The sequence below is a fragment of the Oncorhynchus clarkii genome, chromosome 30, assembly GCF_045791955.1.
Source record: "Oncorhynchus clarkii lewisi isolate Uvic-CL-2024 chromosome 30, UVic_Ocla_1.0, whole genome shotgun sequence".
NCBI lineage: Eukaryota > Metazoa > Chordata > Actinopteri > Salmoniformes > Salmonidae > Oncorhynchus > Oncorhynchus clarkii.
This window is the reverse complement of record NC_092176.1, coordinates 39,462,816-39,485,292: the sequence shown is the minus strand read 5'-3', so window position 1 is coordinate 39,485,292 and position 22,477 is coordinate 39,462,816. Positions and strand designations below refer to the sequence as shown.

Sequence of the window (22,477 nt, the reverse complement as noted above, 5' to 3'; positions counted from 1 at the left end):
ACACTGGAATGAGTAGGTGTGTCCAAACGTTTGATTGGTAGTTGCTTAATTCATTCAATTAATATTATGGTGTTTCTATTACAAGGAAAACAAAAACCCTTTGGGAGTATATTCAAATTTGCTCTTTAAATAAATAAGACCTACACCACTTTTAACAGCATATTACTCAACACTAGTGAGACTCATGTCACCTACGGTAGGATATAAAAAAATATGATGTGACTCTCCTCCCATAATTACATATTGAGGATTGGAGGATATTTCTGTAATTCAGTAATATTTATTCCCATAGTAATTCATTATGGATCCATAACTAAATAAACATTGGGAGTATTTTTATCATAATTTTATTAATGAAAGCATAAAGATTGCTTTAGTTTGAAGGTGCAGACTGGCACTACGGACAGAACAGTGGGAAGGTTTCCCTAGTCAGCACCATTAGTAGTGCAATGCCCCTTAAAGTGTTGCCAGTGTGGCGGGGTGGGGGATGATTTCGTTTTGAAATGACCTAAAATGAGCGAGAAAAAGGCCATTCTTGAACATGGGGTGAGACATTGTTACTAATTTGTAAATAAAGCCTGTTTGTTATTTTGAATTATTTATTTCTGTTTTTAGTTAGAGAAAAAACAATAACCTACTGTCATCTCACGGGTCTCCCAGTCAAGGCCAGCACGGGTATTGAACCAGCATCTGTAGCAACATTGCTTGCACTTAAACCGTTGCACCACTCAGGCGTGTACAATGTGACTGGTCGGGAGTGGCCTACAGTACTACAGTAAGACCAAAATAATTTTATAAAAACCTTAGTGTAACAACAGTTTTAGTAAGTAACACTGAAGTTGTGCACAATTATCCGTTTCTATTTAGGTTTGTCGTCCATTCATTGTCAGTTAGAGACACAGTAGGACCCAAAAGCATAATCGGTGCTCTAACTCCCCCTTGTGGTGGTCTGAAGCAATGAAGAGGTGATGCAGGGTACCGTACTAAACCACAAATTACCTCAAAGTATGGCGGCGTAAACTTGCAACTGTTAAAGGAGGAACCACTGTACAAACTAACCTTGAAATGTACATAGCCTCACATGTGAATCCTTAAAGAGATGGGTGGGGCTAAAGCTTAAGAGGGTGTGAACAATGCTGAATGGGTGTAGACAAAGAAGAGCTCTCCAGTAGGTACCAAAACATTCAAGGGCCATTTTCTCAAAAGTGAGGTTACAAGTTGATCAACTTTCAAAGCAGAATTACTTTCCCATTGTTCCTCAACTGTAGTGTATGATATATCATTTTGTAGCTCTGAGTCGCTACTTTTATCCAATGTAAAAAACACAGTTTCAAATTTTGCTACATAAATCCGAATCGAGCTGGTCAGTCACATAATACTAAAATATACATACAAGCCAGTCATATACCATTAGTTAAACAATTATGAATATTAGGCTATAGTATGAAGTTATTATTTAAGAGCATTGAAGATGAGTCACAATCAGTAAAGAAATATAGTAGCTAGCTAACTAGCATATTTACATCAATCATCAACATCAGCTGCCAGCCCACCTTCACAATCAGTAAAGAAATATAGTAGCTAGCTAACTAGCATATTTACATCAATCATCAACATCAGCTGACAGCCCACCTTCTGTTCCTGATGTCAATCACGTCTTTAGGAGGCAGTGTAACTAGCTGGCTTACAATTTGTGATGATTGTGGTGTTAAAGAAATAATATTTAAAAAATAAAAAAAATGGCTGTGCACGGCCCTGCACGCACACACACACACACACACACACACACACACACACACACACACACACACAGCGCCTGATCAATAGGGTTAGTAGTATATGAACACCATTGAGTCGTCCCAGGGGGGTGTGTCCACTAGAGGCCGGAGGGAAGTCAAACACGTTCCGTCGTGTAATTCGCTGACCAACGGCCCCGCCCCTACGACCGTTCCCGTCCAGACTGCCTGATAGAGGCAGATCGCCTGACCCTGCAGAGCCCCCCAAGGAACACCTCTCCACCCCTAATGGGTTCTTTCGACGATACTCCCTCCATTTCAGAGTCTGTGGAGAGAGGTGGTGCCCTGTAAGGGAGGATGGATGGAGGAGGGGATACGGGGATGGAGGACACAGAGAAAAAATACGAGTGGTGGGGGAAGAGGGGTTTGGAGGGATGCACGGAGAGACGAGAAGAGAGTTGGGTGGGATAAGAGAAGGAGAAAATATAGAGGTAATGGTAGAAAGAGGGAGATGAGAGAGGAAGGTAGGTTTTCATGTGGAGGATTGGGGAAAGCAAGATTAAACGAGAAGTGAGAGGTAGATGAAGTGTACATGGGAGAAGGCAGAGGAAGAGGAGCGTTGAAATTGAGAGAGAGAGAGAGAGAGAGAGAGAGAGAGAGAGAGAGAGAGAGAGAGATAGGGTGAGTGTACATGGGAGAAGGCAGAGGAAGAGGAGCGTTGAAAGAGAAGAAAGAGAGATGGGTGTGAGTGTACATGGTAAGGAAAGGAGGATAAGCAATAGAAAGGATGGGTGAAAGTGAAAAAGAAAGAAAAGAGAGAGAGAGAGAGTCACTAAACGTGTACGGTATATCTGTGGAATCACCATGAGAGAGGAATTAAAGAACCAGTAGAATCAGTAGGAACCAGTAGAATCCATTAAAAGAAGACATGGTGGTGGGGGGGGGGGGGGGGGGGGACAGGACTGGCCAACCCACCATCCAACAAACCCCACTGACACAACCACATACAGTACAAACCCTTGACCGGACCACACTGGGACACCTACCATGTTGTGTCCTGAGCCCTGGTCCTCTGCTCCCCTCCAGGGAGTCTAATGTCGTCTCCTCGTATCCCAGTGAAGTCTCACTGTCCTGGGGAACGGCCGGTAAAGTGGGCAGGGTCCCACGGTGGTGGTGGTGACCCTGCACCTGGCCTTGCACCGGAGGCAACATGGGGGGCACCGCACCCCGCTTCACCCCCAATGTTGGGGGCGGAGGTGTGGGTGGCAGAGGGGCAGGTGCCGCTGGTGAAGGGGTATGGTGAAGGGGCAGGAGACCGGTGGAGAGGGGGCAGGAGAGGCTACGGGTTGGCTGGGGGCTGGGAGTACAGGTAGAACAGGTCCCTGAGCTGGATGTCGCTCCCTGGAGGCGGACCGGGGAATAGCTACCCAGTGGCGAGGGCCGGACCGAGCCAGGACCAAGGCTAGCCACTGCTGACACCATCCCATCACCACCACTACCCTGGCACCAACGCATCGAGTCTTCCCCTGGGTCGTTGGCGCCTTCACCCCCCTCTGGACCTCCAGAAGGCCCTCCACCCCGGGCCTGCATCCCAGAGACGTAGCCTGTCAGCAAGGGAAGCAGGGGCTGGGGCGGCTTGGAGAACTGGTGGTGGAAGGTGAAGGGTTGAATGGGGAGGGTGGTGGGACGCTGGTCTTTAGTGTAACGCACCACTGCTGAGCTGGATGAAGAGCTGGAGAGACCACCTGGATGCAGAGAGAGAGAGAGAGAGAGAGAGAGAGAGAGAGAGAGAGAGAGAGAGAGAGAGAGAGACAGAGACAGAGACAGAGACAGAGACAGAGACAGAGACAGAGAGAGAGACAGAGAGAGAGAGAGAGAGACAGAGAGAGACAGAGAGAGAGAGAGAGAGAGAGACAGACAGACAGACAGACAGACAGACAGACAGAGAGAGAGAGACAGAGACAGAGAGAGAGAGAGACAGACAGACAGAGAGAGAGAGACAGAGAGAGACACAGAGAGAGAGAGAGACAGACAGAGAGAGAGAGAGACAGAGAGAGAGAGACAGAGAGAGACAGAGAGAGAGAGAGAGAGAGACAGAGAGAGAGAGAGAGAGAGAGACAGAGAGAGAGAGACAGAGAGAGACAGAGAGAGAGAGAGACAGAGAGAGAGAGAGAGAGACAGAGAGAGAGAGAGACAGAGAGAGAGAGAGAGAGAGAGAGACAGAGAGAGAGAGAGAGAGAGAGAGAGAGAGAGAGAGACAGAGAGAGAGAGAGGAAAGACAAGGCCAGGAAAGGTTAACATTTACAGTTCGCACAATTCTCGATTTTAGCTCAGTCATCATCGTCAAACTGATAATACCTGTAACACAGTAACCACATCAGCCATTATACAGTCTGATAATACCTGTAACACAGTAACCACATCAGCCATTATACAGTCTGATAATACCTGTAACACAGTAACCACATCAGCCATTACACATTCTGATAATACCTGTAACACAGTAACCACATCAGCCATTATACAGTCTGATAATACCTGTAAAACAGTAACCACATCAGCCATTACCCAGTCTGATAATACCTGTAACACAGTAATTGTATCAGCCATTACAGAGTCTGTATTACAAAGCTAGCATTTAAGTAAATATTACATGTAATATTTTGTAAACATGTTGGGAAAATAAAGGTTAAGTTGAATTGATTCACAGAGACAAACACAAATTGCCCAGTCATGATCCAGTAAGCTGCTACAGCCAACAGACAGAGAGTTGTTAGTACAAACAGCCCAGACTGCCCTTCAAGAGACAGAGCATACTATGACACACACACACACACACACACACGGCCGGGGAGAGAAGACCTGAATAAAACTGCGTCACTCTGTCCTATAGCAGAAGCACCAGAGATCGAAGAACAGCCATTTTTCTTCTTTCTGTCTCTCTGTGTGTATTAGTGGTGTGTATCAGTGGTGTGAGCATGAATTTCAGCATGTGTGTTTGGTTCCACGATCCGGTCACTGTGTGATCCACAGGGGTGTGTGTGAGGTCGAGCAGCGACATTGCGCAAGCTGTTTGTCTCTTTTGCTCCGCCATGGAATGTCAGTCAGCCTGGGTGCAGTAACACATCTCTGTCACAAGGAGCAGTGTTGAGCAATGGATGTAGTAACATGTTTTAACCAAAGGGGCAGTGTTGAGCTATGGGATGTTGTAAGATGTTTAAACCAAAGAGTTAGTGTAGAACTGTGGGTGTAGTAACATCACTCAGCCACAGAGGCAGTGTTGAGCAATGGTTGCAGTGATAGATGCCAAAACAACACAGCCAGGACTGTGCTCTGAGGATAGAAACAATGCCTCTACCTCTCATCTATATCTATAGCCATCTCCCTCTCTAGCCATCTCTAGCCATCCATCTTTCTCAGCTATATCTCTAGCCATCTCTCTCTCAGCTATATCTCTAGCCATCTCTCTCTCAGCTATATCTCTAGCCATCTCTCTCTCAGCTATATCTCCAGCCATGTCCATCTCCATCTCTCATCTATATCTCTAGCCATCTCTCTCTCTCTCATCTATATCTCTAGCCATCTCTCTCTCATCTATATCTCCAGCCATGTCCATCTCCATCTCTCATCTATATCTCTAGCCATCTCTCTCTCTCATCTATATCTCTAGCCATCTCTCTCTCATCTATATCTCCAGCCATGTCCATCTCCATCTCTCATCTATATCCTAGCCATCTCTCTCATCTATATCTCTAGCCATGTCCATCTCCATTTCTCATCTATATCTCTAGCCATCTCTCTCATCTATATCTCTAGCCATCTCTCTCTCTCATCTGTATATCTAGACATCTCTCTCATCTACATCTCTAGCCATCTCTCTCTCAACTATATTGCTAGCCATCCAACTCTCTCATCTACAGTGGGGAGAAGAAGTATTTGATACACTGCCGATTTTGCAGGATTTCCTACTTACAAAGCATGTAGAGGTCTGTAATTTTTATCATAGGTACGCTTCAACTGTTAGAGACGGAATCTAAAACAAAAATCCAGAAAACCACATTGTATGATTTTTAAGTAATTCATTAGCATTTTATTGCATGACATAAGTATTTGATACATCAGAAAATCAGAACTTAATATTTGGTACAGAAACCTTTGTTTGCAATTACAGAGATCATACGTTTCCTGTAGTTCTTGACCAGGTTTGAACACACTGCAGCAGGGATTTTGGCCCACTCCTCCATACAGAACTTCTCCAGATCCTTCAGGTTCCGGGGCTGTCGCTGGGCAATACGGACTTTCAGCTCCCTCCAAACATTTTCAATTGGGTTCAGGTCTGGAGACTGGCTAGGCCACTCCAGGACCTTGAGATGCTTCTTACGGAGCCACTCCTTAGTTGCCCTGGCTGTGTGTTTCAGGTCGTTGTCATGCTGGAAGACCAAGCCACGACCCATCTTCAATGCTCTTGAAGGAGGTTGTTGGCCAAGATCTTGAGATACATGGCCCCATCCATCCTCCCCTCAATACGGTGCAGTCGTCCTGTCCCCTTTGAAGAAAAGCATCCCCAAGGAATTATGTTTCCACCTCCATGCTTCACGGTTGGGATGGTGTTCTTGGGGTTGTACTCATCCTTCTTCTTCCTCCAAACACGGCGAGTGGAGTTTAGACCAAAAAGCTCTATTTCTATCTCATCAGACCACATGACCTTCTCCCATTCCTCCTCTGGATCATCCAGATGGTCATTGGTAAACTTCAGACGGGCCTGGACATGCGCTGGCTTGAGCAGAGGAACCTTGCGTGCGCTGCAGGATTTTAATCCATGACGGCGTAGTGTGTTACTAATGGTTTTCTTTGAGACTGTGGTCCCAGCTCTCTTCAGGTCATTGACCAGGTCCTGCCGTGTAGTTCTGGGCTGATCCTTCACCTTCCTCATGTTCATTGATGCCCCACGGGGTGAGATCTTGCATGGAGCCCCAGACCGAGGGTGATTGACCGTCATCTTGAACTTCATCCATTTTCTAATAATTGCGCCAACAGTTGTTGCCTTCTCACCAAGCTGCTTGCCTATTGTCCTGTAGCCCATCCCAGCCTTGTGCAGGTCTACAATTTTATCCCTGATGTCCTTACACAGCTCTCTGGTCTTGGCCATTGTGGAGAGGTTGGAGTCTGTTTGATTGAGTGTGTGGACAGGTGTCTTTTATACAGGTAACGAGTTCAAACAGGTGCAGTTAATACAGGTAATGAGTGGAGAACAGGAGGGCTTCTTAAAGAAAAACGAACAGTTCTGTGAGAGCCGGAATTCTTACTGGTTGGTAGGTGATCAAATACTTATGTCATGCAATAAAATGCTAATTAATGACTTAAAAATCATACATTGTGATTTTCTGGATTTTTGTTTTAGATTCCGTCTCTCACAGTTGAAGTGAACCTATGATAAAAATTACAAAACCTGCAAAATTGGCAGTGTATCAAATACTTGTTCTCCCCACTGTATATCTTGAGCCATCTCTGTTTCTCATCTATATGTCCAGCCATCTCACTCTCTCATCTATATCTCTAGCCATCTCTCTAGCCATCTCTCTCTCTTCTATATCTCTAGTATTCTCCCTCTCTCATCTATATCTCTAGCTATCTCTCTCCCATCTATATCTCTAGCCATGTCCCTCTATCATTTATATCTCTAGCCATGTCCCTCTCTCATCTCTAGTCATGTCCCTCTCTCATCTACAGTGCCTTGCGAAAGTATTCGGCCCCCTTGAACTTTGCGACCTTTTGCCACATTTCAGGCTTCAAACATAAAGATATAAAACTGTATTTTTTGTGTGTATTTTTTTGTGAAGAATCAACAACAAGTGGGACACAATCATGAAGTGGAACGACATTTATTGGATATTTCAAACTTTTTTAACAAATCAAAAACTGAAAAATTGGGCGTGCAAAATTATTCAGCCCCCTTAAGTTAAGTTAGTTGGGGTTTCGGTACAATTCTCTAAATGCTGACAGTTATTGAATTAGTTTGTTCGACATGGTGGGATGTATTTGTGTGATGTGGTGGAAACGTCGTTATGTGCAAATATTGATATAATAACCATCCTATCAAGAGTAAACTTGGGAGTCACGTGATGATATGGCGTGTGGTCCGCCCAATAGGACTCGGGAAACCATGCAGATTATTAGGCTTCAGATCTGTTGTGTGGTCCTCCCACTACGACTCAGGAAACCATACAGTTTATTAGGCTTCAGATCTGGTGTGTGGTCCTCCCACTACGACTAAGGAAACCATGCAGTTTATTAGGCTACAGATCTGTTGTGAGGTCCTCCCACTACGACTCAGGAAACCATGCAGTTTATTAGGCTACAGATCTGGTGTGCGGTCCTCCCACTACGACTCAGGAAACCATGCAGTTTATTAGGCTACAGATCTGGTGTGTGGTCCTCCCACTACGACTCAGGAAACCATGCAGTTTATTAGGCTACAGATCTGGTGTGCGGTCCTCCCACTACGACTCAGGAAACCATGCAGTTTATTAGGCTACAGATCTGGTGTGTGGTCCTCCCACTACGACTCAGGAAACCATGCAGTTTATTAGGCTAGAAATCTGGTCTGTGGTCCTCCCACTACGACTCAGGAAACCATGCAGTTTATTAGGCTACAGATCTGGTGTGTGGTCCTCCCACTACGACTCAGGAAACCATGCAGTTTATTAGGCTACAGATCTGTTGTGTGGTCCTCCCACTACGACTCAGGAAACCATGCAGTTTATTAGGCTACAGATCTGGTGTGTGGTCCTCCCACTACGACTCAGGAAACCATGCAGATGATTAGGCTACAGATTAAATAAATGATGATGAACGGCGGTGTTCGGGCGGTGTTCAGGCGGTGTTCGGGCGGTGTACGGGCGGTGTTCGGGCGGTGTTCGGGCGGTGTTCGGGCGGTGTTCGGGCGGTGTACGGGCGGTGTTCGGGCGGTGTTCGGGCAGTGTTCGGGCGGTGTTCGGGCAGTGTTCGGTGTTCGGGCGGTGTTCGGGCGGTGTACGGGCGGTGTACGGGCGGTGTTCGGGCAGTGTTCGGTGTTCGGGCAGTGTTCGGTGTTCGGGCGGTGTTCGGGCGGTGTTCGGGCAGTGTTCGGTGTTCGAGCGGTGTTCGGGCGGTGTTCGGGCGGTCGACGTCACAGACCTTCTAGCCATCACTGATCCATTTTTCATTTTCCATTTGTTTTGTCTTGTCTTCCTTCACACCTGGTTCCAATACCATCAATTACATGTTGTGTATTTAACCCTCTGTTTCCCCTCATGTCCTGGTCGGTGATTGTTTGTTGTATGTTTCGGTGCTAGTTATGTTCTGATGTGTGACGGGTTTTTACCCACTTTCATTATTTTTGTAAATGTTGGTTTTTGGAGTTTGTGTGCACTTAAACGACTCCGTTTATACCAAGTTCGTTCTCCTGCGCCTGACGTTCCTGCCACCAGCTCGCACCCATTACAGTCAAAGCCTTTTTATTGTTAAAATGTATATTATTTGAGCTCTTTTTAAAGGATTAGCTATCATATATTCCAATAGTCTCTTTCTTATACAGCATTAGAGAAAATGGTGTAGGCCTATAAATCAAGTTATTAGTTGTTACTCGACACTGTGATACTTGCTGTGTAACAAATGCTATTCTACTATTGTGTTCTATCTTCCTTTTCCTCATCTCTCCATTCACCTCTCTTCAGTCCTCCCTCCTTTCCCCCTTCTACTGTCGATCCACATCTGTTTCCCTCCTCTCCCCTCCCCCCTATCCTTTTTACAATCCCTTCAACCCATACCTGCGCCCAACGATACCAAACCATATCCCCTGTCCTCAATCTGCTTCTAACCTGTTCCTATATCACAGTAGTTGGTACATTACAGGCTGTCATCATGTTTTACTGTGAGAAAGCGCTTCGGACATCAGGGTTGGCCTCTCTAGAGTGACTGGAATGTGTGTTTCTCCCTCTCTCTTCCTCCTCTTTGTATCTCTCGCTCTAAGAATCCTGTGCTGGTTCTAGTAACTATGGTGATTGACGTGTAGCCAGGCTAGCGCAGTGCAGCTCGGCTTAGCTTGGTTTGGCTCAGTGGAATTAAAAAGGGGATCTCTCTCACTGGAACGACGCCACTAGTATACTCCCTCCCGCAGTCTGACTGTCCTACTAGAACATTCCATTCAGAGTCGTCTGACACAGTGTTCCACAGAGGAATTCATAGGAATTCCAGACACTTTGTTTCCTGTATTTCTATGGGCTGAAAAGAAAGATCAGGGTGTTTTTATAAGCAGACACACAGTGAGCCTGCTGCCACTGTTCATATATATATATATCATCACCTGGTGTCACATACCCATCTATTTCATCCTTCACATGCCTTGGTCATATTTAGCCATTGTTATTTGTTAATTGAAAGGGAGAAAACATAAAGAACCAAACTCACTCATACAAAACTATCCAAACTAGAGATAAAATGCCTCAATAACATAGAACTATAACACATCAATATCATAGAACTGTAACACATCAATAACATAGAACTGTAACACATCTATAACATAGAACTGTAAGACATCAATAACATAGAACTGTAACACATCAATAACATAGAACTGTAACACCTCAATATCATAGAACTGTAACACATCTATAACATAGAACTGTAACATCAATATCATAGAACTGTAACACATCAATGTTAGAACATCGACAACACTTTAACAAGTCCCCAAAACAACCTATAACTGTATAACCTTACAACACTATAACAGTATAACCCTATACCACTATAACCTTATAACCCTATACCACTATAACCTTATAACCTTATAACCCTATAACCTTATAACACTATAACACTATAACCCTATAACCCTATAACCTTATAACACTATAACCCTATAACCCTATAACACTATAACCCCATAACCCTATAACCCTATACCACTATAGCCCTATAGCATTATAACATTATAACACTATAACCCCATAACCCTTTAACACTATAACACTATAGCATTACAACACTATAACCCCATAACCCTATAACACTATAGCATTACAACACTATAACCTTATAACACTATAACACCATAACACCATAACCCTGTAACCTTATAACCCTAAAATGTATTTCCATTCAAAATCCTATTTTCCCTAACCCAAACCCAAACCCAAAACCTAAACCTACCTCCTAACCTTAACCCACAACCTAACCACTAACCCCGTATCCTAATTCTAACCCTAAGCCTAATTTTAACCCTAACCCTAAACCAAACCCCTAACCCTAAAATAGCCTTTGTCCTCATGGCGATGTGGGAAATGTTATTTGTTTTAGAGTCTTTGTGGGAAACCAACCAAACCCCCCCTACACAATCGACATCAGATTTCTATGTTATATGATGTTGTTTGTCACGGCAGATTTCCTCCTCCTCCTCTGAAGAGGTGAAACAAGGATCGGACCAATACGCAGTGTGGTAGTTGTCCATGGTTTTTAATAAGAAAAACTAAACATGAACACAAATACAAAATAATATAGTGAGCTCGCAACGAAACAGTCCCGTGTGGCACAAACAATGACACAGGAAACAATCACCCACAAAATAGCCAAAGAATATGGCTGCCTAAATATGGTTCCCAATCAGAGACAACGATAGACAGCTGCCTCTAATTGAGAACCAATCTAGGCAACCATAGACATACAATTACCTAGAAAGGAAACAGCCCCATAAACTTACAAAACCCCTAGACATGTTAAACACCCTAGATGAGACAAAAACCATAAATCTCCCATGTCACACCCTGGCCTAACCAAAATAATAAAGAAAACAAAGATAACTAAGGCCAGGGCGTGACATGGTTAGCTGATATGGATCAAACACCTATCCAGATATTGTGAGATCTGCCAGGCGACTGCATTGTAGTCAGTTTGGAACGCAATCATAATAATGTATTATCACTACAGCTCTTAACATAGAATATTATTATTATTATAATAACCAGCGTTCTTACCTTCGGCCTTGGAGCGTGTCTCTCTGACGCCACCACCAGGTGAGTGGCGGTCCACACTGCCCTGGCTGTAGCAGCGCTGGAAGGGCAAACTGTGGCTCGGACCCTGACCCAGGCCCTCCAGGATGGGGGAGAAGTCGGCCGAGGAGTGGGAGTGGGCCGAGTGGGTGGAGGAGAAGGGATCTGAACATCCCCCCATCCTGAGAGAAGGAGAGCCCGTGCCTCCTCCATTTTTCCTCTTGCTCTTGGCAATCTCTGCAAAGGACGTGACCCGCGGCAGAGGGGACGGGCCCAGGGGGGCGGTGCCCTCACTGAGACGGACAGGGCAGCTCAGCATGCGCTCCAATGAGCCGAGCCGAGGGGGCGGGGACATGTCCAGGTTCCGGTCGTAGCTACGGGAACGGGGGCGGCTGGGCCCTCCTCCGATGGGTCCTCGGCCAACCACAGGAGGGGAGATGTTGACGTACACCTGGCCCTCAATGATTGGGTCTGAACAGGCTCCACCCATCTGCTGCTGCTGCTTCCTCTTCTTCCCGTCCTGCTCGTCTTCATCATTTTCTTCCTCATCTTCATCACGCTGGGTAGAGAAGACAGAGAAGCTCTTAGAATAAAAGACAAAGAAACGAACACATTCTTGGATCGATGTCAAACAGGGCTCAAGTAGCAGGAATAGTGTTTGGATCTCATGCTTTTTACAGCAGACACTAGGCTACCCTGGGGCGGCAGGGTAGCCTAGTGGTTAGAGCATTGGACTAGTAACCGGAAGGTTGCAAGTTCAAATCCCTGAGCTGACAAGGTACAAATATGTCGTTCTGCCCCTGAACAGGCAGTTAACCCACTGTTCCTAGACCAGTTAACCCACTGTTCCTAGGCCAGTTAACCCACTGTTCCTAGACCAGTGTTCCTAGACCAGTTAACCCCACTGTTCCTAGGCCAGTTAACCCACTGTTCCTAGACCAGTTAACCCACTGTTCCTAGACCAGTTAACCCACTGTTCCTAGGCCGTCATTGAAAATAAGAATTTGTTCTTAACTGACTTGACTAGTTAAATAAAGGTAAAAAAATATAAATAATACACTTGAGTAGAGCCTTGTTCATTTTGCATCAAACTACATTGGAAGTTGATCTCTTCCATTCTCTGCCATTGTGTTAAATAGAAATTCATCAAATAAAATCTCCTACATGGGCCAGTCATAGTCATTCTCTTGAGAGCACTAGCATTGACTTTCCAGGCTATAAATATACATTTGCCTGCCTGGTTAAATAAAGGTTCAATAAATATAAACGTTATGACTGAAGCCACAGACAGCTGAAAGAATCCCAGACTCTGATAGCTACTATAAATAGACTGGTATCTTAATAGTGTCAACATTACAACACATGAATATGACTGACATTACACCACACTGAAGGCATAAGGCTACATCCCGAGTGGCACCATTGTCCCTGTATAGTACACTGTATTTAACCAGGGCCCATAGTGCACTGTAAGTAATACGTTGCCATTTGAGAAGCACATACTCTCCAGGAATACTCCATTACAGATTACCCAGCTGCCAAAGTAGGCGACGATAAAACATTCCTTTCCCTTCAACAGTAGTGGATGGTTGTACTGATCTGAAACCTGCAGCCCTCCAGTAGGGGACTTTCCCCTTCAACAGTAGTGGATGGTTGTACTGATCTGAAACCTGCAGCCCTCCAGTAGGGGACTTTCCCTTCAACAGTAGTGGATGGTTGTACTGATCTGAAACCTACAGCCCTCCAGTAGGGGACTTTCCCCTTCAACAGTAGTGGATGGTTGTACTGATCTGAAACCTACAGCCCTCCAGTAGGGGACTTTCCCTTCAACAGTAGTGGATTGTACTGATCTGTAACCTGATCTGAAACCTTTGATATGGCCTGGAACAGGACTTGAACCAACAACCTTCCAGTAACTGATCCACCTCTTTAACCTATCTATCAACCCTGATTCAAATAACACTATGTCTGATTCTGAACTGAACTAATATCCTACTCCACTCACCTGTGATGACTCTCCTCCCTCCTCCTCTTCCTCCTCCTCCTCCTCTTCCTCCTCCTCCTCCTCTCCTCCCGGTGGCCGCCTGAACAGGTAGTATTCGGTTGGCTGGGTGGCAGTGGGCGTGTCAGGGGCAGGGCTATCCTTGCTGTGCTCGTCAGAGCAGCTGGCAACCGATGCGGAGCTTCCCGCAGGGCTCGGGGGCGACGGAGAAGAAAGGTCACAGGTCACCAGCTTATAGTAGTTCTGGGTGGTTACCACCAGACGCGCCTGGCTCTGCAGAAGAAGAAAAAGAAGTTGGAGAAGAAGAGGAAGAGAAAGAAGACTTTATTGTACACAAAGGTCTAGACTAACTGAATTTTGACACTCAGCTTGGAGAGGATGGAGCACAGAGCAGCCATACTACACCACCCAGAAAGCACTTTTTAGTGGTTAAATGTCTAGCTCAACAGCAGCTAGGATTTGACACTGTAAAGCATTTTGTGACAATTTCTGATGTAAAAAAAAAAGGGCTTTATAAAATACATTTGATTGATTCATACCCGCAGACAGGACATGAGGTCACTTCCTGAGTCAGAGTGGGGGGGGTGATAGGAGTTACAGTTGGAGTCCAGGTCTAGAGCCCCCTGGTGTTCAGCTGAGCAGGTGCAGGAGGAGGTGGTGGGGTGAGGGTGAGAGTAGGGTTCGATGAGTAACGGCAGGGTGTTGCTGGAGGGGCAGGGGGGTTGTTGAGAGTGGAGGTGGGGGGGTTCGGTGGGGGAGGTGTGGAGGTCTAGGTAGAAAGCCCCCCCACCTCCGGATTCTCTTCGACTCCCTGCCTCCTCATCCAGCACTGAGCAGATGCAGACAGAGGAAGAGCAAGATTGGTCGGTGGAGCTGTTGAGGTTGGTGGTCGTGGTGGCCAGAGGTGGCGGCTTGGTAGAGGTTGCCGGGATGCTGTTGTTCATGTTATTATAGATGGCGCTGAAGTTAACCAGCACGCCATCTGAGCTGTTACAGGAAGAGTCGCTGGCGTAGCCCAGCTGGCGTTCCGACGACTCTGAAAACGGTTCCGGGAAATGTTCAAGATAAGTTTGGGAGAGGCCGCAGCAGGAGCAGCGCTGGTGGGCGGCGCCAGAGCCAGAGGAGGAGTCAGCTTGGCTATTGCCCCGTCCCCCACCCCTCATTGGATGATCCTCTTCCTCCTCCTCATCCTCACCCCACTCCTGCTCTCCGCAGTCCATGGAGAGGGTGGAGCCACTGCTGCCGTGGCGACGTGGACTGTCCAATCCCAGCAGGTCCAGGCCCTCCAGGTGGGTGGAGAGATCAGAGGACACGCCCCTAAGGGAGTCCAGCCTCCCTGAGCAGCCCCAAGAGTGCTTACCCAGGGTGCTGTGCAACAGGAAGGGCTTGTGTGTGGTGGACCCCAGGTCGTGGAGATGAAAGGGTGCAATCCCGTCTCCCTCCTCGTCCAGGGCGGAGTTTATATCGCCATGGAGATGAAAGGAGGAGTCTTCCAAATAACCGTTCAGGTTATCACCATCATCTTCCTCCTCTTCCTCCTCCTCATCATCATCATCCTCCTCCGTGTTGAGCAGAAAAGGGTTGTGACGGAGCCGGAGTGGGTTGTTGACCTGTTCTCTTGGCTTCACCCTGGGCATAGTGTGGGCCACCATCACCATCACCTGGTCCTCGCAGTTACTGGATGTCACCGATGAATCATCGCTCCCCGTGCTGCCTCCTCTCCCTCCTCCTCCTCCTCCTCCTCCTCCCTCTCCATCGCCTCCTCCTCCTGTGGAGGTCTGGATGAGGCTGCTGTACACCAGAGCTTCCCTCTGGAGTACATCCTGCTCAGGAAGGGAGGTGGTGCGGCTCAAGCCCAGGGTTTCTGGGTAGCTGAAAGGGTTTGATCTCTTCAGGGACCCCCCTCCTCCACCACAGCCCTGCCGCCCACCAGTCACCTGACAGTGTACCAGGGGGATGTGGTGAACGATCAGGGTCTCGCCAGACAGCTTGGGGGGGTTGTCCATGGTCCCTGGGTGTACCCGGGTATAGGGGTTCAGACAGGGGGCAGGGGTAGGGGTATATGATATGTGGAGGGGTATCGGACAGGGAGTTGGTTCAGTGGTTAGATGCTAAACCCAAAGTTCCAGGGCCTGGAATGCTGAAGGAGAGGTCAGGGAAATTGACTCTGTGGTCTGAGTGGTACATCTGGAAGAGAGAGAGAGAGAGAGAGAGAGAGAGAGAGAGAGAGAGAGAGAACGAGAGAACGAGAGAACGAGAGAGAAAGAGAGAGAGAAAGAGAGAGAAAGAGAGAGAGAACGAGAGAGAAAGAGAGAGAGAACGAGAGAGAAAGAGAGAGAGAACGAGAGAGAAAGAGAGAGAGAAAGAGAGAGAAAGAGAGAGAGAACGATAGAGAAAGAGAGAGAGAAAGAGAGATAAAGAGAGAGAGAAAGAGAGAGAGAACGAGAGAGAAAGATAGAGAGAAAGAGAGAACGAGAGAGAAAGAGAGAGAAAGAGAGAGAAAGAGAGAGAGAAAGAGAGAGAGAGAGATAGTATTAGAGAAACACACTATCACACAATTTAAAACGTACTTATATCATTGTGATATATGAAGATCTTAAGAAACTTGTGGTTTGGCTCCAAAAGACACTGTCCTTAACATTAACATCACTTTATTGGTCCCAAATTTGACTTCCGCTTTTAACCCACCCCCTCCAAAGACACATACAGTACATACAGGTTTAGGATAGGTGCAGGGGGCTGCCACCCAGGGCACCCTGGGAGCTGTAGTTGTATGGGGTTGAGTGCCTTACTAAAACGCACAACGGCAGGCAATGGAATCTAGGATTTGATACCAGCTCTGATTCGAGCTCTGATGATTCGACAACCCCCTGCTGATTAAGACAGAGTGGTATTAATCGCCAACGCCGGACACTGTCAATTGGCTTTGTCAGAAATGGCACCTTTATAGCGCTCTAGTTGTAGTCATTGCTACATACTGTACATCTGATTTTCCCAACTGATTTTTCCCGTAGGACCCGGGATTCAAACTGGCAACACTCTGGTAGCTGGCTTGCTTCTCAAACCGCTAGGCTACCTGCCGCCAGTCTTAAATAACCGGTCATGTCATTCATTCAGTTCGGCAGTGGATGACTCATGAGTCACTGCCACGTGAGGTGGAGTCAGTGGAGTCCTCCTCTCACTCTCCTCTCTCTACCACAGCTTCATCAGACTGTCAAACAGGCCTATGAGCTCACCCATCTCATTTGAGCTCACAGATCTTAAGACTTCCACAATCTTTACATACTTTCATCACTAACGACTACTCAAATCCATTGGATATGCGTACATTTAGACAGCTTCCTCATACGCACCCTGACACAGGGGCAGACTAATCCAGACTCAACACCTACTCAGGAGGAGTAATCCCAACTCAGAAATAATCCTAGAAAGATGAATCATCCTGAAGGAAGGAAGGAAGAAAGAGACAGACAGACAGACAGACAGAGACAGACAGACAGGAACCAAGGACTGATCACCCCAATCTACAACCTACAAAAGCAACCTTGGGAAAATCCTCTGCATTATCATTAACAGCACACTCAAACATTTCTGCAGTGAAAACAATGTAATGAGCAAATGTCAAATTGGCATTTTACCAAATTATTGTACAACAGACCACATATTCACCCTGAACACCCTAATTGACAAACAAACAAACCAAAACAAAGGCAAAGTCTTCTCATGCTTTGTTGTTTTAAAAAAAAAGCCTTCGACTCAATTTGGCATGAGGGTCGGCTATACAAATTGATGCTGGGGTACCTGCTCCTGCTGACTCCATGGTGGTGTGTAATTCTGCCAGATTGTATGTGCAACTGGTCAACTGGAGTCAGATGCAGGAGAGCAGAGATGAGTGAACAGGCACACTTTAATTGGCAGAAGCAAAAGTCGGACTCAACAGCGTCACAACACTCCAGCCAAAGGCAAATGTGAAATAGTGCACTGGTCACTCCCCCGACCAGTCCTGGCAATAGGATCGCAGAAACCTACCCACATCCAGGTTCACTCTCTCCACCTGCCCATTACTCTCAGGGTGAAAACCTTGGGTAAGGCTGATCGACACCCCCAGACGCTCCAAGAACGCCTTCCACACCCTCGAAGTGAACCGGGAACCCCGATCAGACACAATATCCTCAGGCACCCCGTAGTACCGGAAGATGTGTGTAAACAGGGCCTCCGCAGTCTGTAGGGCTGTAGGGAGACCGTGCAGAGGAAGGAGACGGCAGGACTTAGAGAAACGATCCACAACAACCAGGATCGTGGAATTTCCCTGTAATGGGGGAGATCGATCAGGAAATCGATCGACAGGTGCGACCATGGCTGTTGTGGAACGGGTAAGGGGTGTAGCTTACCTCTTGGTAGGTGCCTAGGAGCCTTACACTGGGCACACACCGAGCAGGAGGAAATAAACCCTCACGTCCTTAGCCAAAGTGGGCCACCTGTACTTCCCACTCAGACAGCGCACCATCTGACCGATGCCCGGATGACCAGAGGAGGGTGACATGTGGGCCCAATAGATCAGCAGGTCACAAACAGCAGACGGAACGTACTGACGCCCCACGGGACACTGCAGGGGAGCGGGAACTGCACATAACGCCTGCTCAATGTCCGTGTCCAGCTCCCACACTACCGACGCCACCAGGCAGGAGGCCGGGAGTATGGGTGTAGGATCAATGGGCCGCTCCTCTGTGACTTACAGCCGGGACAGTGCGTCTGCCTTCACGTTCTGGGAACCTGGTCTGTAAGAAAGGGTGAAACTAAAACGGGTGAAAACCATGGCCCACCTTGCCTGGAGAGGGTTCAGTCTCCTCACTGCCCGGATGTACTCCAGACTGCGGTGGTCATTCCAGATGAGAAAAGGGTGTTTAGCCTCCTCAAGCCAATGTCTCCACGCCTTCAAGGCCTTGACGACAGCCAACAGCTCCCGGACCCCCACGTAATAGTTCTGCTCCGCTGGGCTGAGCTTCCTTGAGAAGAAAGCACAGGGGCGGATCTTCGGTGGCGTACCCGAGCGCTGAGTAAGCACGACTCCAATCCCAGCCTCGGACGCGTCCACCTCCACCATGAACGCCAAAGAGGTATCCGGATGGGCCAGCACGGGAGCCGATGTAAACAGAGCCTTCAGGCGACCAAAAGCCCTGTCTGCCTCAGCCGACCACTGCAAACGCACCGGGACCCCCTTCAGCAGTGAGGTAATGGGAGCCGCAACATGACCAAAACCCCAGATAAACATCAGGTAGTAATTGGCAAACCCTAGGAAGCGCTGCACCTCCTTTACCGTGGTGGGAGTCGGCCAATTTTGACGGCTGAAATGCGGTCACTCTCCATCTCCACCCCTGAGGTGGAAATGCGGTGCCCTAGGAAGGAGACGGACTGTTGAAAGAACAGCATTTCTTAGCCTTGATGTACAGGTCATGCTCCAACAGTCGACCAAGCACCCTGCGCACCAGGGACACATGCTCGGTGCGTGTAGCGGAGTATATCAGAATGTTGTCAATATACACCAAAACAGCCTGAAAATTTTGTGAACAAAGGCTTGGAAGACTGATGGAGCATTCATCAACCCATACGGCATGACGAGGTACTCATAATGCTTTGAGGGTCGTGCTGAACGCCGCCTGCCACTTGTCTCCCTCCCGGATACGCACCAGGTTGTAAGCGCTCCTGAGATCTAGTTTGGTGCATTGACTCAATTGCTGTGGCGTTGCTGTGGCGACGAGAGGTAGCGGGTAACTATACCTCACAGTGATCTGGTTTAGACCTCGATAGTCAATACACGGGCGCAGACCTCCCTCCTTCTTCTTCACAAAAAAGAAACTCGAGGAGCCGGGTGAAGTGGAGGACCGAATGTACCCCTGACGCAGGGATTCGGAGACACATGTTCCCATAGACGCCGTCTCCGCCTGTGACAGGGGATACACGTGACTCCTAGGAAGTGCGGCGTCTACCAGGAGATTTAACGCACAATCCACCTGTCGATGGGGTGGTAATTGAGTCGCCTTCTTTTTGGAGAAGGCGAGAGCCAAATCGGCATAGTCGGGGGGAATGCGCACGGTGGAGACCTGGTCTGGACTTTCCACCGTAGTCGCACCAACAGAAACGCCTAAACACCTCCCCGAGCACTCCCGCGACCACCCCCGTGAGAGCCCTCCGTTGCAATGAAACAGTGGGGTCATGACAGGGTAACCAGGGTAGGCCTAGCACCACGGGAAACGTAGGAGAGTCAGTGAGAAAGAGACTGATTCTCTCCTTATGACCCCCCTGCGTCACCATGCCCAGGGGAGCGGTGGCCTCCCTGATCCACCCCGACCCCAATGGTCGACTGTCTAACTGGGAAGGGCACATCCACTGTAACAATGGGTATTCCTAAACTATGAGCAAATGCTCCGTCTATAAAACTACCAGCCGCGCCTGAATCGATTAGCGCCTTATGCTGGGAATGCGGGGAAAACTCAGGAAACATGACATGCAAAAACAAGTGTGCAACCGAGGGCTCTGGGTGAGAATGGTGCCGACTCACCTGGGGTGACGCTAGAGTGCCCTGCTTGCCACCTCGACTCTCAGAGGAACCAACCCGGCACCGACCGGCAGTGTGACCTCTGCTGCCACAGATGGTGCAGGTGAAAGCCCCCCTTCCGGCGTCCCTGGGCGCAGTACCTCCCAGCTCCATAGGCACCGGAGCGGTGGTGCTGGGAGAGGGAACCAACAGAGTCCTCTATGGACGTCCGCAGGTGATCAGCAGGTTATCCAACCGAATGGACAGGTCCACCAGCTGGTCGAAGGTGAGGGTGGTATCCCTACAGGCCAACTCCCACGCAGGCAGTAGCGGTAGTGGTCGATGAGGGCCCTGTCGTTCCAGCCCGCTCCTGCGGCCAGGGTACGAAATTCCAGGGTGAACTCCTGGGCGCTCCTCATCCCCTGCCTCAGGTGGAAGAGACGTTCACCCACCGCTCTACCCTCGGAGGATGGTTGAAGACTGTCCAGAAGTGGTGGGTCCAATGCCACATCTCCTTCTACCCACACGGTGTTAGCCCACTCCAGAGCTCTCCCGGAGAGGCACGAGACAAGGGCGGACACCCTCTCCCTTCATGAAGGAGCCAGATAAATGGTGGCCAGGTCCAGCTGTAGTAGACTGGGACCGGGTACAGGAGGGACGAGTAGTGGTAACCCCTGTTGTGCTGTTGGAGGCGCTGGGGGGACTCTCTGCCTCTCCCAGCGGTCCATGGTCTGGACGATGCGGTCTATCGTGACGCCGAGATGTTGTAGCATTGCCGCGTGTTCTCTGACACGCTCCTCTACCCCTATAACTGGGGTACCTGCTCCTGCTGACTCCATGGTGGTGTGTAATTCTGTCAGATTGTGTGTGCAACTGGTCAACTGGAGTCAGGTGCAGGAGAGCAGAGATGAGTGAGCACACTTTAATTGGCAGAAGCACAAGTCGGACGCAACAGCGTCACAACACTCCAGCCAAAGGCAAAAGTGAAATAGCGCACTGGTCACATAAAATAATGAACAACAATACAATACCCGGGAAAAAAACAGCCTGACGCGTCACACAATAAATGTAACGAACAATTACACACACAGACATGGGGGGGGCAGAGGATAATGTACACGTAGATTGATGAGAGAATGTAAACCAGGTGTGAGGGAAGACAAGACAAAACAAATGGAAAATGAAAGGTGGAGCGGCGATGCCTAGAAGACCGGTGACGTCGACCGCCGAGCGCTGCCCGAACAAGGAGAGGAACCGACTTTGGCGGAAGTCGTGACAGATGGAAAGTGGAGTTGGGGAAAGAACAGACAACATTATAAAATCCATGTACACAAACAACAAGTGTGCGGTTAAAAACACACACAGACGCAGCTTAAGACCCACCCTCTTCAACGTATATATCAACGTATTGGCGAGGGCACTAGAATAGTCTGCAGCACCCGGCATCACCCTACTAGAATCTGAAGTCAAATGTCTACTGTTTGCTGATGATCTGGTGCTTCTGCCACCAACCAAGAAGGGCCTACAGCAGCACCTAGATCTTATGCACAGATTCTGCCAGACCTGGGCCCTGACAGTAAATCTCAGAAAGCCCAAAATTTGGTCTTCCAAAAAAGGTCCAGTCGCCAGGACCACAAATACAAATTCCATCTAGACAACATTGCCCTAAAGCACACAAAAAAACTATATAAACCTTGGACTAAACATCAGCGCCACAGGTAACTTCCACAAAGCTGTGAACGATCTGAGAGACAAGGCAAGAAGGGTATTCTATGCCATCAAAAGGAACAAAATTCAACATACCAATTAGGATCTGGCTAAAAATACTTGAAAAAGTTACAGAACCCATTGCCCTTTATGGTTGTGAGGTCTGGGGTCCGCTCACCAACCAAGAATTCACAAAATGGGACAAACACCAAATTGAGACTCTGCATGCAGAATTCTGCACAAATATCCTCTGTGTACAATGTAAAACACCAAATAATGCATGCAGAGCAGAATTAGGCCGATACCCACTAATTATCAAAATACAGAAAAGAGACAAGATTAAATTCTACAACCACCTAAAAGGAAGCGATTCCCAAACCTTCCATAACAAAGCAATCATCTACAGAGATGAACCTAGAGAAGAGTCCCCTAAGCAGGCTGGTCCCGGGACTATTCACAAACACAA

The 22,477-nt window shown here is 47.9% G+C and overlaps 1 protein-coding gene across 1 annotated transcript in view; it reads right to left on the bottom strand.

The window, feature by feature from the left end:
- The window catches only part of LOC139389337 (AP-4 complex accessory subunit RUSC2-like), a 53,996-nt gene extending 38,180 nt beyond the window's left edge, over positions 1-15,816 (bottom strand). The window contains exons 1-5 of the mRNA XM_071136010.1: positions 14,309-15,816; positions 13,773-14,042; positions 11,753-12,326; positions 2,783-3,481; positions 1,848-2,081 (exon numbers count right to left, since the gene is read on the bottom strand). Of these exons, the coding sequence (XP_070992111.1) occupies positions 1,848-2,081; positions 2,783-3,481; positions 11,753-12,326; positions 13,773-14,042; positions 14,309-15,775 (3,244 nt within the window). The 5' untranslated portion in view covers positions 15,776-15,816. The remainder of the gene's footprint in view (positions 1-1,847; positions 2,082-2,782; positions 3,482-11,752; positions 12,327-13,772; positions 14,043-14,308) is intronic.
- Between the last annotated feature and the right edge of the window lie 6,661 nt (positions 15,817-22,477).